Source organism: Athene cunicularia (assembly GCF_003259725.1).
Source record: "Athene cunicularia isolate RWA chromosome 19 unlocalized genomic scaffold, athCun1 chr19_part1, whole genome shotgun sequence".
In the NCBI taxonomy this organism is placed as follows: domain Eukaryota; kingdom Metazoa; phylum Chordata; class Aves; order Strigiformes; family Strigidae; genus Athene; species Athene cunicularia.
The window spans coordinates 12,269,577-12,281,234 of record NW_020799124.1 but is presented as its reverse complement, the minus strand read 5'-3'; the positions used below and the strand labels follow the sequence as shown (position 1 = coordinate 12,281,234).

The window sequence follows — 11,658 nt, the reverse complement described above, 5'->3', positions numbered from 1 at the left end:
ATTACAAAAACTTATTAAAATCACACTTCTGGTCTGGTCAGTGGTGCTGCACAGATGAGTTCCTCTATGAACTGTGGTTACTCCCTGCCACTGCCCCACCACAGTGATGGCACTTCTTGCCCCTGCCCTGTAGCATCTCTCCTTTCTGTGGAAACTTGAGCATCTTTGAAATGTCAGGGAGGGGCAAGAATTGGCCGGAGGGCTCAAAACTTACTGGTGTGATAACTTGCCGGATAGCTGTTTGTCTGCTGAAGAGCAGGACACTCCCCAAGTAGGGCACCTCAGGATTTCTGCTTGGTCTTCAGAGCTGCTCTAGGCAGAGGGGTACTGTCGGCAGTAGCAGTCTCCTCTGGAGGCAGCTTGTTCCGGCTTTTATTCTGGCATAGCACCAGTTGCTGTGGCTGTAAGATACCTGTATATCAGCGTCCACAGTGCAGCTTCTGTGCCGCCTTATGCTTTACCTTGAGGCTGTAAAGAAAAGTCCAAGCTAGTTGGTTTTGTTGGGGTTGTAATTTGCCTTCCTAACAGTAATCTTTAAAAAAGGAATAGGTTAGTTGCACTAAAATTTTCTTGAAAGACAAAGCATATACAGGATACTATGAGTGATTTGCTGTGCCTGGTGGCTCTGCCTTCGCAGGAGTGTGAAGCAATCTACTTGTTCCCACAGAGACTCATAATTAGCACTTGTGCTGCAGCGGGCTGAGCTGCTGTAGCTGTTACAAGTCTGCTTTGTGCTCTCTGCTGGCTTTTCTGCTGGAGAGCATGCTGAAGAAGGGAAAGATGCTTTTCTTGCCTCTTATAATTTCTCCAGTTATATTACCATCAGTAAGCATACGACAACTTAAGCAAGCTGCCAGTGGGTAAATTGGTATGGATTTACACTGTGCTAGCTTTTCTGATAATTGTGCCTGTAAGCATTCTATCCATAGAAAGTATGAAGTGGTTTCTGTTTACACTGACAGTTAATTACTACTTAGGTGGACCAGGTAGAGCACAGCCAGAGGTGCTTACACCAGAGTAGCTAATGCTGTAATTGATAATGCTGTCTGCACCACGGTGACTTGTCTGTGCACCCATTAATCCTAATGGCAAGAATAACTTAACCTTGAGACCAGTTGTGATACAGGAAGCAGGGGATGTAGTTGGTGAGAAAGATCCTCATGTTGTGCTAATGCAGGAGGCTGCTCTTGTTGGAAACCAAAGGAGAGGTGGCCTTTCTAGGGATTTCAGTTTTAAAGCTTTTGGGTTTTTTCCTCAAAAGATTGGGGGTTCTGGGTAGACTGGTAATTTGCATCCAGAGTTTGTAACACCACACAAAGGCATTAGTAGTATTAGTTCCTCTACAGTTATTGTGGGGCATTTTGTGGCAGTCTGTGCCATGTCTCCTGTGTGTGCCTGTGATAGTGTTCATGCTCTTTTCCAGTGAATCAGACTGAAAAGCTGAAAACTAACTTGGTGATGCCATGAAAATGTTCAGCCATGTGCAGTTCAGCTGAATGGATGGTGCTGTGGCACCTTCTGTATGTCAGTGCTGAACAGGACAGGCTTTTCAGCTGCAGAAGGCTCCAGCACATCCTGGTCTGGAAACCTTTTGGATTTAACACAGCATCTCTATGGTAGGCACAGGATCAGACTGTACTGTAGCAATCCTCAGTCTTTGTGCACTCCACTAGTCAGGGTTTAATTGAATTTGATCATCTTGTGCTGCTGTGATAATGCTCTCCACTGCATAAATCCTGTTTTCCTGAGCTGCCACTTCTACAGAGAGTACGAAGCACGTTTAGAGAGGTACAGCGAACGAATATGGACGTGCAAAAGCACAGGAAGCAGCCAACTGACGCACAAAGAGGCTTGGGAGGAGGAGCAGGAAGTTGCTGAGCTGTAAGTACCAGTAAAGAAATCGGTATGTGTCTATCTTTAGGCATTGGGGCAGAAGAGTGGATTTGGGAATGATATGTGATTGCTAGTTTATGAGGTGAGGTAAGTAGCTTTTTACTGGCTATAAGTAGATCTGGGCATTCTGGAGCTGAAAGCAAATCAAGTACAAATTTGATGCCATCACTAATGCAGTTGGGTAATGTACTTATTTAGTGCTGTATCTTGGTATTACTTCAACCAAAATAGTTCAGCATATGGTACTTGGCGTATTTTAAAGCCCCTTGAGTAATGGGAATTTTTCAGAGGGGGGAAAAAATAAATCTTGGAGGAGCTAAAGTAAAAATACAGTAAAAAGAGGCTGTTGAAGTGTTTCACATCAGTCAGGTCCACAACTGTAATTATTTTTTGGAGATCTGCACTGGAATCAGTTGTTGTACTAAAAAAGATTATATTGGAGTGAGATTTTGGGGGGGATCTGCTCTACTGGGAACACTAAAGAACAAAGAGAAACCAGAACAGAGGTTCAGACCACTAGTATTCCTCTGGGCTGCTGTGTCCCTGACCTCCCCCTCCAGCACATAGCACAGGCCTGGAATCTTTGGTTGAGATCCAGCATGACCCTTCCCATAGAAGTGAATTTTCTATAAACGTGCAAGTCCTTGGCTCAACCAACATATATAACTTTGTGATTACCAAATTGTAGGAATTATGCCAAACAAATGGGATGTTTCTTTTTTCTGTGAACTAATGACTTGGACTTGTGACTTTATTTTTCCTGGATTCAGACTGGGGAGATTATCAGCAGTACTGCTACCTAGGAGGTTAAATTTTCTGCTTCCTCTCTTTCATGAAGAATCCGCTTGTCTGAATCACTGGCAAGAGTTAATAGCCTTAGCCTATGAAGAAATTCCCCATCATTTGAGGTTAATCACATCCTTAAAGGCACAAATAAACCTATTTGCTAATAGTGCTAATTTCTATTAGAGTTGAAGTGCCATTGTCTTCAGTCTTTCCTCCTAGTGTTCTTGTTTGAGAGGAGAGTGCAGAGCCAGCTCTGTAAATTTATAATTCTGAGTCAAAAAGCATTGGTCTAGTGTTGATTTACTTTTGATTAACAATGTTGGGTTGGATGGCCACTTCGGAAAACATTAAGAAATGTAAATGAAATATAAATGGAAGATTTCTCAATAGCAAATTTAGCTATAGTCTATCTAAATGTGGGGGAAAAAAAGGCTCAGTGAAGTGAGATTTTGGTCTTGTCTCTTTGAAATGGGATTAAAAGCTTCCCAGGCAGTTTGCTGGCTGCTTTAATACCTGACACTAGTCTGAATAAAAAAAAGGTTCATTTAGGCAGCTTGCTAATGGGATAAATTTGTTCATGGCAGTTGTAGAACAGCAAATAGAGCTGAGGATTGTCAGCAATGGATCCCTGAGGCTGGGAAGCTAAAAGAGTTTTGGAAAAAGGGAGTATTTTATTCCTCTTTACAGTAACTTGAAACGGACTTTACTTTTTAGCCAGAAAGCTTTATGCAGTATATTTCTTAGTACTCTTATAAGCTAGCTGACTTGATCTTTTTGGAAAGGAAATCAGTCAGGTAAATTTTTAGCAGTCCTTTCTCTTCTTTAAATAAAAAAGTTTGAAGATCATGACATAGTGAAACACACAAAATATTTTTGTCTGGAAAGATAATTTGATTGTGTAAGCCTGCCTCTATCTTCTTTACTGTGTTAGCATTTCTTTCTTCCCAGACTGCTACATGTTCATCAGCATCGTGTTATTGTTGGAAGCAAAAATTTTAAAGTAACGAGCCCCACAATAATGACATGGTCTTGGTATATATTTAACATCTACCAGAGAGACAGTAATAACCAGCAAGAAAGGGTTCATAGTCAGTGCTGCTTTTTCAGAATGCTTTATGGTGTTCCTTCTGGGAAGGACAAGTACAATTTGTATTGTCATGCCAATTAACACGTTGGGGGGTGCTGGGGGGAGGGCAGCAAAAAGCCCTTGGATGTTTGCATGCTAATGTGGCATCTGCCTCAAACATTGTCCTGGCTGTTAATGTTCCCAGAATTTCGAAATGGGAGGCTACTTTGCATTTTGGCTTTTATTCCCTGAATAATGAAAACTTCTTATGGGTTTGCTCAGCTTGAAGGAGGAGTTCCCCATCTGGTATGAGAAACTGGTACTGGAAATAGTCCACCACAACACTGTATCTTTGGAAAAGTTGGTGGATGCAGCTTGGCTGGAGATCATGACCAAATTTGCAGTGGGAGAAGAGTGTGACTTTGAGGTAAGGATCTGTTTTCCATTTTATCCCATGCTTTTGCACAGAGCTAATTTTGGACATCTAAAAGCAGAAGATGGGAAGAATGTTAGCCGCTTACATTATTAGAAAGATGGTGAGAATTTCTTTTCTGTAGAATCCCAGTGACAGCACCTGCTTTTGAATGCAAAACAGTTCCATAAGCAGAAGCACGTGGATGACCCATACTGATGGCAAGAGAAAAATGACTGATCTATGTGTGTGCGTGGGGAATTGGAGATACGCTTGTTACACTGCTTAAATATGTGATGGTCTGTGTATTTATTTAAATATGTATAAAAATACATATTTTTAGTCTTAAACTAATGTAGCTTGAAGTCAACTGCTTGCAAACCTGTAACGATGCTCCAATGATTAGAAAATTCCCTCCAAAACTGAGAATGATGGGGAAGACTCAAATGTGTTGAAAATAAGAGAAGGTTATAAAATGTTATCGGTCAGCAATCTGTTCAGCACATACTCTCTCAACTGGGGTTGCTGAGAGAGCACACTTGCACCTTGCACACACATTCTTTCTTAGGCTGAGAAAGAAGCATTATTAAACACTGGAAAAACTTAGGGGTTGGCAGTTCTCTCTTTCTTAGCAGTTTGTACAGAACTTCCAGGTAGGAGTGGTAGAAAGAAATCCTGTAATTGTTTCATGAGAGGGATCATGAGCTACTTGCAAGGAGGATGTCAATTAAGTGTTTTGCCAAATTACAGTAGGTTCTTAGCTGCTTTTTTTTCCTTCCTCATAGTGTTAAACAGGTTCAGTTTTCATCAATATTTGTGTGCAGGTTGGTAAGGAGAAAATGTTGCCTGTGAAAGTTGTGAAAATACATCCCCTGGAGAAAGTTGATGAAGAGGCCTCAGAAAAGAAATCTGATGGAGCCTGTGATTCCCCATCCAGTGACAAGGAGAACTCCAGCCAGGCAGCTCAGGACAACCAGAAGGAAGCTATCCTGAAGGAAGATGACAACAGGAGGGAAAGTATGAGTAAGTAGTAGGACAGCATGCCAGTAGGTAGCACCTGGAAGTGAGTATTTGAATTTATGTACATCTTAAGACTAGGCTGCGGATGTTATATGTGATGCTTAAAAAGCGTTACATATTGAAAATCCTGAAATGTCCATTAGTGGTGCAGTTTTGGTGGCATCAGTGCTGTTGGCTTTCAACTGTTCTTGCCTGTTCTAAAGCGGAGCACGTGTTGTCATTCTAAGGTGTAATACCTAAAGCTCTGCATGGAACGTATAAGCTTTGGAAGTAGAATAAGTGTATTTAAAAAAAAAAAAACAACAAACAAAACAAAACAAAAAAAAAAACAACGGGGGGGTGGGGGGACAACAGCAAAAATTCATAAAGTCTTGTGATGTTCATCCTTGGAGCAAACATCTGTAGTCCTACAGCCTGTTGTTCTTGAGTCAGAGACAAGCTCTAATTCCCTTTCATGGCCCCAGCTGACATAAAAAATAAGGTGGTTTTTAATTTATTTTGGTTTATCCCCTTTCCAAGTGTTGAAACAAAATTCATGCAGAAGAATACATGTTAATTTTTTGCTAAGGGTTCAAATTAAAACATGCTTTGAAACATTGTTCCCCTCTTTCATATCTGTTCCTCCTTGCTGCAGAACTAAACAGTGGATGTCCAAGACTTTTCTTGACTCTGAGAAGGTACTGTTGAAAGAGGAAAAAAAAAATCAGTTTCTTGTCCTATGTAACTTCTTAAAGATGGAATTATAAGATTCTTTAAAAGAGATTTCAAAAAATGTATTAAAACCAAAAAACCACCCCAACCCCACAGCACAACTTTCATCTAGATAGCTTAATTTTAAAGGTACATAAAGGTAATAAACTGCTTACATTTGTAAATAGCCACTCCAACATCTGGAAAAGTAACCTCTGATAGGGAGAAGGGGAAACTCAGAAAACAGCCCAACAAGCTAATAGCAAAGTCAGGACTGGAAAACAAGTTTCATCAAGCTCTAGTCCCAAGCTTAATAATTGTTAACTGTTTCTGATTGGTACTGGAAAAAGTTATGAGCTGTTTTGATTTCATGGCAGTACTCTGTATAACCAGGAAGGAAATAAAGGTGTTTCTGTAACAATTTGGACTTATATTCATCATTTGAAACAGTAGTAGTGCTTGGAGAAGGACCGATGCATGATTTTATTTCTTTTTTTTTAGTTGAAAGGCATGGAAAGTACCTTTTACTTTTAAAATGCTTGTTGACCAAATTTACAGCAGCTATTTTGGGCTTGGGTGTTTTGGTAAAGTCTACCATGACATTTTGTTCATTGGTGTGCAGTGTTCTAACCAGCTGTGTTCAGCTGTGCTCTTGCTGACTTTGCTAGTCCAGCACTCTGAGATTGGAAGAACACTGCAGGAATGGGGATTCCTGTGCCTTTCTCAGTCTCTGACTCAGCTGGTTATCTGGCCTGTAAACTGGGACTGTTCTACCCCTTCTGTAAAAGATGAACCTCAGTGTTTTCAAATCAAAGATGTTAGCAGAGTCATAATCAGTAAAAGCAATAAGCACTCATTCTTTTAACTCTTCTCTGTCTACACAGGGATTTATTAAAAGGATATTTTACTGCTAATGCTTTTATATTCTGGGTTATAATAGAATGAGCTATATAATATAATGAGTTCACAGTAAACTCATTAGTGAAGCTATATTCTGGAGTCCATTACAATAACTGTGTAGCATTTGTTACATTTATGCAGCAGACTACAGGAGTAGTGAAGACTGGCTTTCATTTAGTGGGTTCAGGCTCAGAACTACACCTGCTGGAGGCTGTGTACAGTATCTGGAGGTACCTAGCCACACTTACTTTGACATTTTCTTTCTAATAGCATACTTGACCACTGGTAATATGGGTGGAGTGAGTATTTAGAAGCAATAGCAGACTCTGCGTAACCGTGTGTGATGTAAGAGCTGTACCTTTCTGTGCACACACGAGGGGGCAGAGTTAACCTTAGCAGTTTTCCTATGTCAAACTTGCTGATTTTGTGGGAGGAAAAAAGGGGCAGAGAAAGAGCGCTTCATTCTCTGGTTAGGAGTCGACTGTGCTTCAGAAGCTGAAAATAAGGTTTTATACCAGCTTTTTTTGCATTGTATGTGCAGTCTGAAGTGGCTTTGTATTTTTAGTTGCTTAGCAGTGAACTCTGGAAAAATCTGCAGAAGTGAGAGGGAAGGGTAGTTTTTCTTGAAAACAGTTGGTGAATTACTAAAGGCAGGTTCTGCACCTTGAGAGGTGCTTGGAACTAATACTGCTTTGGAGAAACCAAAATAAGTGGTGAATAGGAGGAGACAATAGCATATGGATCCTTCATGAGGTTCCAGTAGGGTAGTGAATGTGTTTGTTGCATTGTATTGTAATAAAAAACAAGTTATTTTACAAAAAAACATACTTCAGGAAGGAATGTATAGTGATTTCTTCTTCCACACTCCTGAGTATCCCAGTGTTGTTTGATGGAATTCAGCATCGTCATCCCTATTTCTAGAATCTAGAAAGTAAATCACAAAAGGAGAGGTTGCTTCCAGGCCTGTTGCAGAGGCAGCAGTGTAACCAAGGCCTGCAAACTCAGAGCCAGGGCTGAGCAACACATCATTATTTATTAAAGATAAACTTGCTATGCGTAGTATATGCATCTGGCAAGGATAGCATAACGCTGCTTAAAAGACATTGAGGCAGATCGCTGAAGGCAGATCTTTTACAGAGCTTGAATGCGATTTCCATTGTGCTGTTGAAGCAGAAAAACATAATTCATTATTTGTGAACTTAGCAGGATTTTTTTAATACAAATGTGGAACCAAAGCAGGCAAAATTTCTGTCTCAGTCTTACTTGCAATGAGAGAATTAATCACTTTTCATACTATCAATACTACTATCATTACTATCACTACTGGAGCAGAGGGTTCTACATTGCATTATTTGAAATGTAGCACTAATATGGGAAGTAGCTGCACATTTCTGTATGTGGTGCAGCAAGCCCCTGGCATCTGTGATCTGCTACTGAACTGAGGGGACTGATTTTGGAAGATGAAGGGGACAGAACTTGGGTTTATACCATGTAAGCTATAATGCTACTGAAGCTTAAATGCTATAGGGTTTACAATGTGACAATGAGATAGATACATATATATTTAAGTATGACTTCGGTCTAGCATCTACTTGCATTCTGCATGCACATCTGTTGTGCTTGCTTTAGTGTTTTCTTTGACCTGTAGCCACAAATGTAAAAATGTTTGGGGATTGCTTTCTTCAGTAAGATTGGATTTTGTATTAAATGATCAACATTTGCAACCTGACTATAGAAATAATAGCTTGACACCAGCTAGCAGGAAGGTGTGATGCCTTTGTACTCTTTCAGTTACATTTCTTTGAGAATAAAAGGACTGGTTGTATAAGTATGCTTAAAATGCCCAGCTAAACTAGCCCATGCACACAGGGCTTATAACTGTTAAACACTCAACGGCCACTGAAGTTAAATGATTTTAACAGTTACTTTAATTTAGAGTCAGCAATTCCTGCAGTAGAATGTTTTGAATATGGCATGGCAGAGACAGCTAGGGCTCTCAGCAGGAGCTCCCTAAGCAGATTACTGGTTAGGTTATTGAAACCTGTCTCCACTTTATGAATTTTATAGACATTTTCTCCCTTTGCATAGGTGGTTGCAACTTACTGTCTGTAGAGAGATGAGTTTAAATACTGCAAGTGGTCCTTTATACTCCTTGAAGATAAGTGCTGCCTCCTGCTTCAGAGCTGTTTAGGGACTCCATTCCCAGCCTGCATCTTCAGGATATTTTTGAAACGCAATTTGGGAATTTTTTCCCAATGATGTTGTAGTTTAACCAAACACTGTACAGATAGCAAGGGGTGGGGTGTCCAGTCCAGTGGATTCTTTGAACTCTAATACTAATAGACACTTAATGTCTTACCTTGCTTTATCAGATGATCGGGCACGTAGGTCTCCTCGGAAACTTCCCACTTCTTTGAAGAAGGAAGAAAGGAAGTGGGTTCCACCTAAATTTCTGCCACACAAATATGACGTCAAGCTGAAAAATGAAGATAAGGTGAGTTGTCTGCTTGAACCCTTTCTCTTATAACATGAATATGCAAGTTTAATTAAGTAACCACTGACACTGTATCTATACAGCACAATGTAGTGCTTCCTGCCAACATCATGGTATTGGAAGCAGGATGACTGTAGTTGTCTGTGAGGCTGACTGGCCTGGCTTTTTCTCTATAGCACTGGGTTTTGTGTGTGGAGACACCTGAAAATTCCCTGGTACCACACTGAGTCACAGTGCTACAGTAGCTTTAAAGGGGTTGCTGTTAACTGGCCAGTCTCAGGTCAGGCAGCTAATGAAACTTGGTCAGAGGTAGGTTAGTTAAATCATGAGTGTCAGTCTCTGCTCTTCTAACTGAGCTTCTCTAAGTTGCAGTTGGCTGCGCGTTGGGAAGCTCTGTGTAGCTGCAGCACTATGTGCGTTTTGTCATCTGTTCACTAATTTAACAGGAGAGGCAGTGCTGACCTCCATTTAATGAGTATTGCTTGCAGAGTTACTCCTCTGGTCTCAGGGAAAAAAATCAAAGCAAAATAAACATTAATATCTAAAAGGTTTTAAGTTAGTAGGAAGCACAAGCTGGAGGAAGGTCAGAGATAAAGCAGTGGGCTTTGGCAAGAAATCTGCAACATACTGACATGTTTTACTTTTTTTTTTTTTTTTTTTTGTCTGACTGAATCTCCTACCAGTCTATTGGGCATCTCTATTCTGCAGGTTCTGTTTGATTGGTTTTGAGTCTTTGCAAGAGAGTTTTGAAAAAGCAAGTCCATGTTTGTGGACATGAAGCAGTACAATGGTCCTTGCTCCTTTTAGCGATATGATTTATATTTATAATGTGGTTAGAAGTTAAATGTTAACAGTGTGTCTGTTATCTCCAAAGATCATCAGCAATGTACCAGCAGATAGCTTAGTCCGTACAGAGCGTCCTCCCAACAAGGAGATCCTGAGGTACTTCATCCGTCATAATGCGCTACGGGCCGGCACGTGTGAGAATGCCCCGTGGGTAGTGGAGGATGTGTTAGTGAAAAAGTACTCTCTCCCCAGTAAATTTAGTGACTTCTTGCTTGACCCACATAAGGTAAGAATTCTTAAAAGTACTGCCTTTGCTTTCTCACCTATTCCTTATCCTTGGGCAGTTTTGACAGACTTCAGTGTGTCGGTTGGGTTTTGGTGCTCCCAAGCTTACATCAGCTTAGGGAGATGCAGAGCAGGAAGGCCTGCTCTTGGAGATTGACCCCTTGAGAGGTGACACACACAGCTTGAATGTCTGAAACAGTAGTCTACTTTGACAATTGGAGGTGTAACTGCCTTGATATTTTTTTTTTCTTCCCAATACTTTGCATTACTTGTCTACAAGTAAAGACCTGATTTCCTGGTGTCAGACAAATGGAAGAGCTGTAGTACATACCTGGGAATGCCAGTTACTGGTCCCTTTTTATGGTTACAGTGTAAAAGCTGGATGTTTGGCTTTGTAATGCTTGATTGTTCTGTGGTGTGGTGGAGATACCACAAATTTTGTACTGAATACTCTCAGGGATTTCCTCCAGCCCTTTGTAATGACCAGCCAAATTGATTAGATACCATATCATGAAATCTGCTGCATGTGGAAAGCACTGTTTTCTTCATTTAGTAAACTGTATTTGTCGAGCATTGTTTTAAATCTAGAAGAGAAATACTGAATTTTCCTCATCAGGAGAACATCCTTTTCTAGCAAGCTTCTCTGAACTCTTCTGGATGTTTGTAAATTTACTTAAAGTGAAGAATAATTTCTTCATATTGGAGCTGTGTTTACCCTTGCTGTAGTATCTGGGGTCACTCCTTAATAGAAATTAAAGTATTTGCTGGTACTGTACAAAGTCTTTAATTCAGCACACTGATGGATCAAGGTATACCCTTAATATAAGAAAATACACAGCTGTAGTATCTTTGATTTGACTCAAGAAGTCCTTCTCTTCATATTTAGGGGTGGCACTTTGCATAGCATGTTTCCCAGTTGTCACAGAAATTGAGTTTATGTTGAGTTTTTAAATTTTAAGAAGTGGCTGGAGAATTTCTTAATCCAGAATTAGTGTTCTGACAAAATGACTGTGTGTAAGTATCAGTTGGGTATACAGTATAAGTTGTAGTCTGATATTTGTGAATTTGTAATTATCATTATCCATATCAGTGCTGGATGCTTTTGGCTTAAGTAATTCTTTTCAGCAAAGATTTCAACGCAGAATTTTTGTAGAATGAAATTATGCAAACAGTGGATTTGTTGATTGTGCAATACTCAATAAAAATTTCTCTAACGGGCTGATGAGAGCTCCTAAACTAAAGCCTTCAAGACTGAACATCCATGAGCCAGAAAATCTGAATGTTCCTATGGCAGTCTTGACTTGATCACATTTGTGTATGCCTCTT

At 40.2% G+C, this 11,658-nt stretch overlaps 1 protein-coding gene across 2 annotated transcripts in view; it reads left to right on the top strand.

The window, feature by feature from the left end:
• Positions 1–11,658, top strand: part of BAZ1B (bromodomain adjacent to zinc finger domain 1B) — a 45,284-nt gene continuing 33,626 nt past the window's right edge. The window contains exons 1-5 of one of the 2 annotated variants that reach the window (XM_026861542.1): positions 1–1,881; positions 4,028–4,172; positions 4,982–5,180; positions 9,140–9,261; positions 10,136–10,333. In XM_026861542.1, coding sequence (XP_026717343.1) covers positions 4,134–4,172; positions 4,982–5,180; positions 9,140–9,261; positions 10,136–10,333 — 558 coding nt within the window. In that variant the 5' untranslated portion in view covers positions 1–1,881; positions 4,028–4,133. Of the gene's footprint in view, positions 1,882–1,906; positions 1,981–4,027; positions 4,173–4,981; positions 5,181–9,139; positions 9,262–10,135; positions 10,334–11,658 lie in introns of those variants that run through there. The other variant, XM_026861543.1, reaches the window with a different exon arrangement.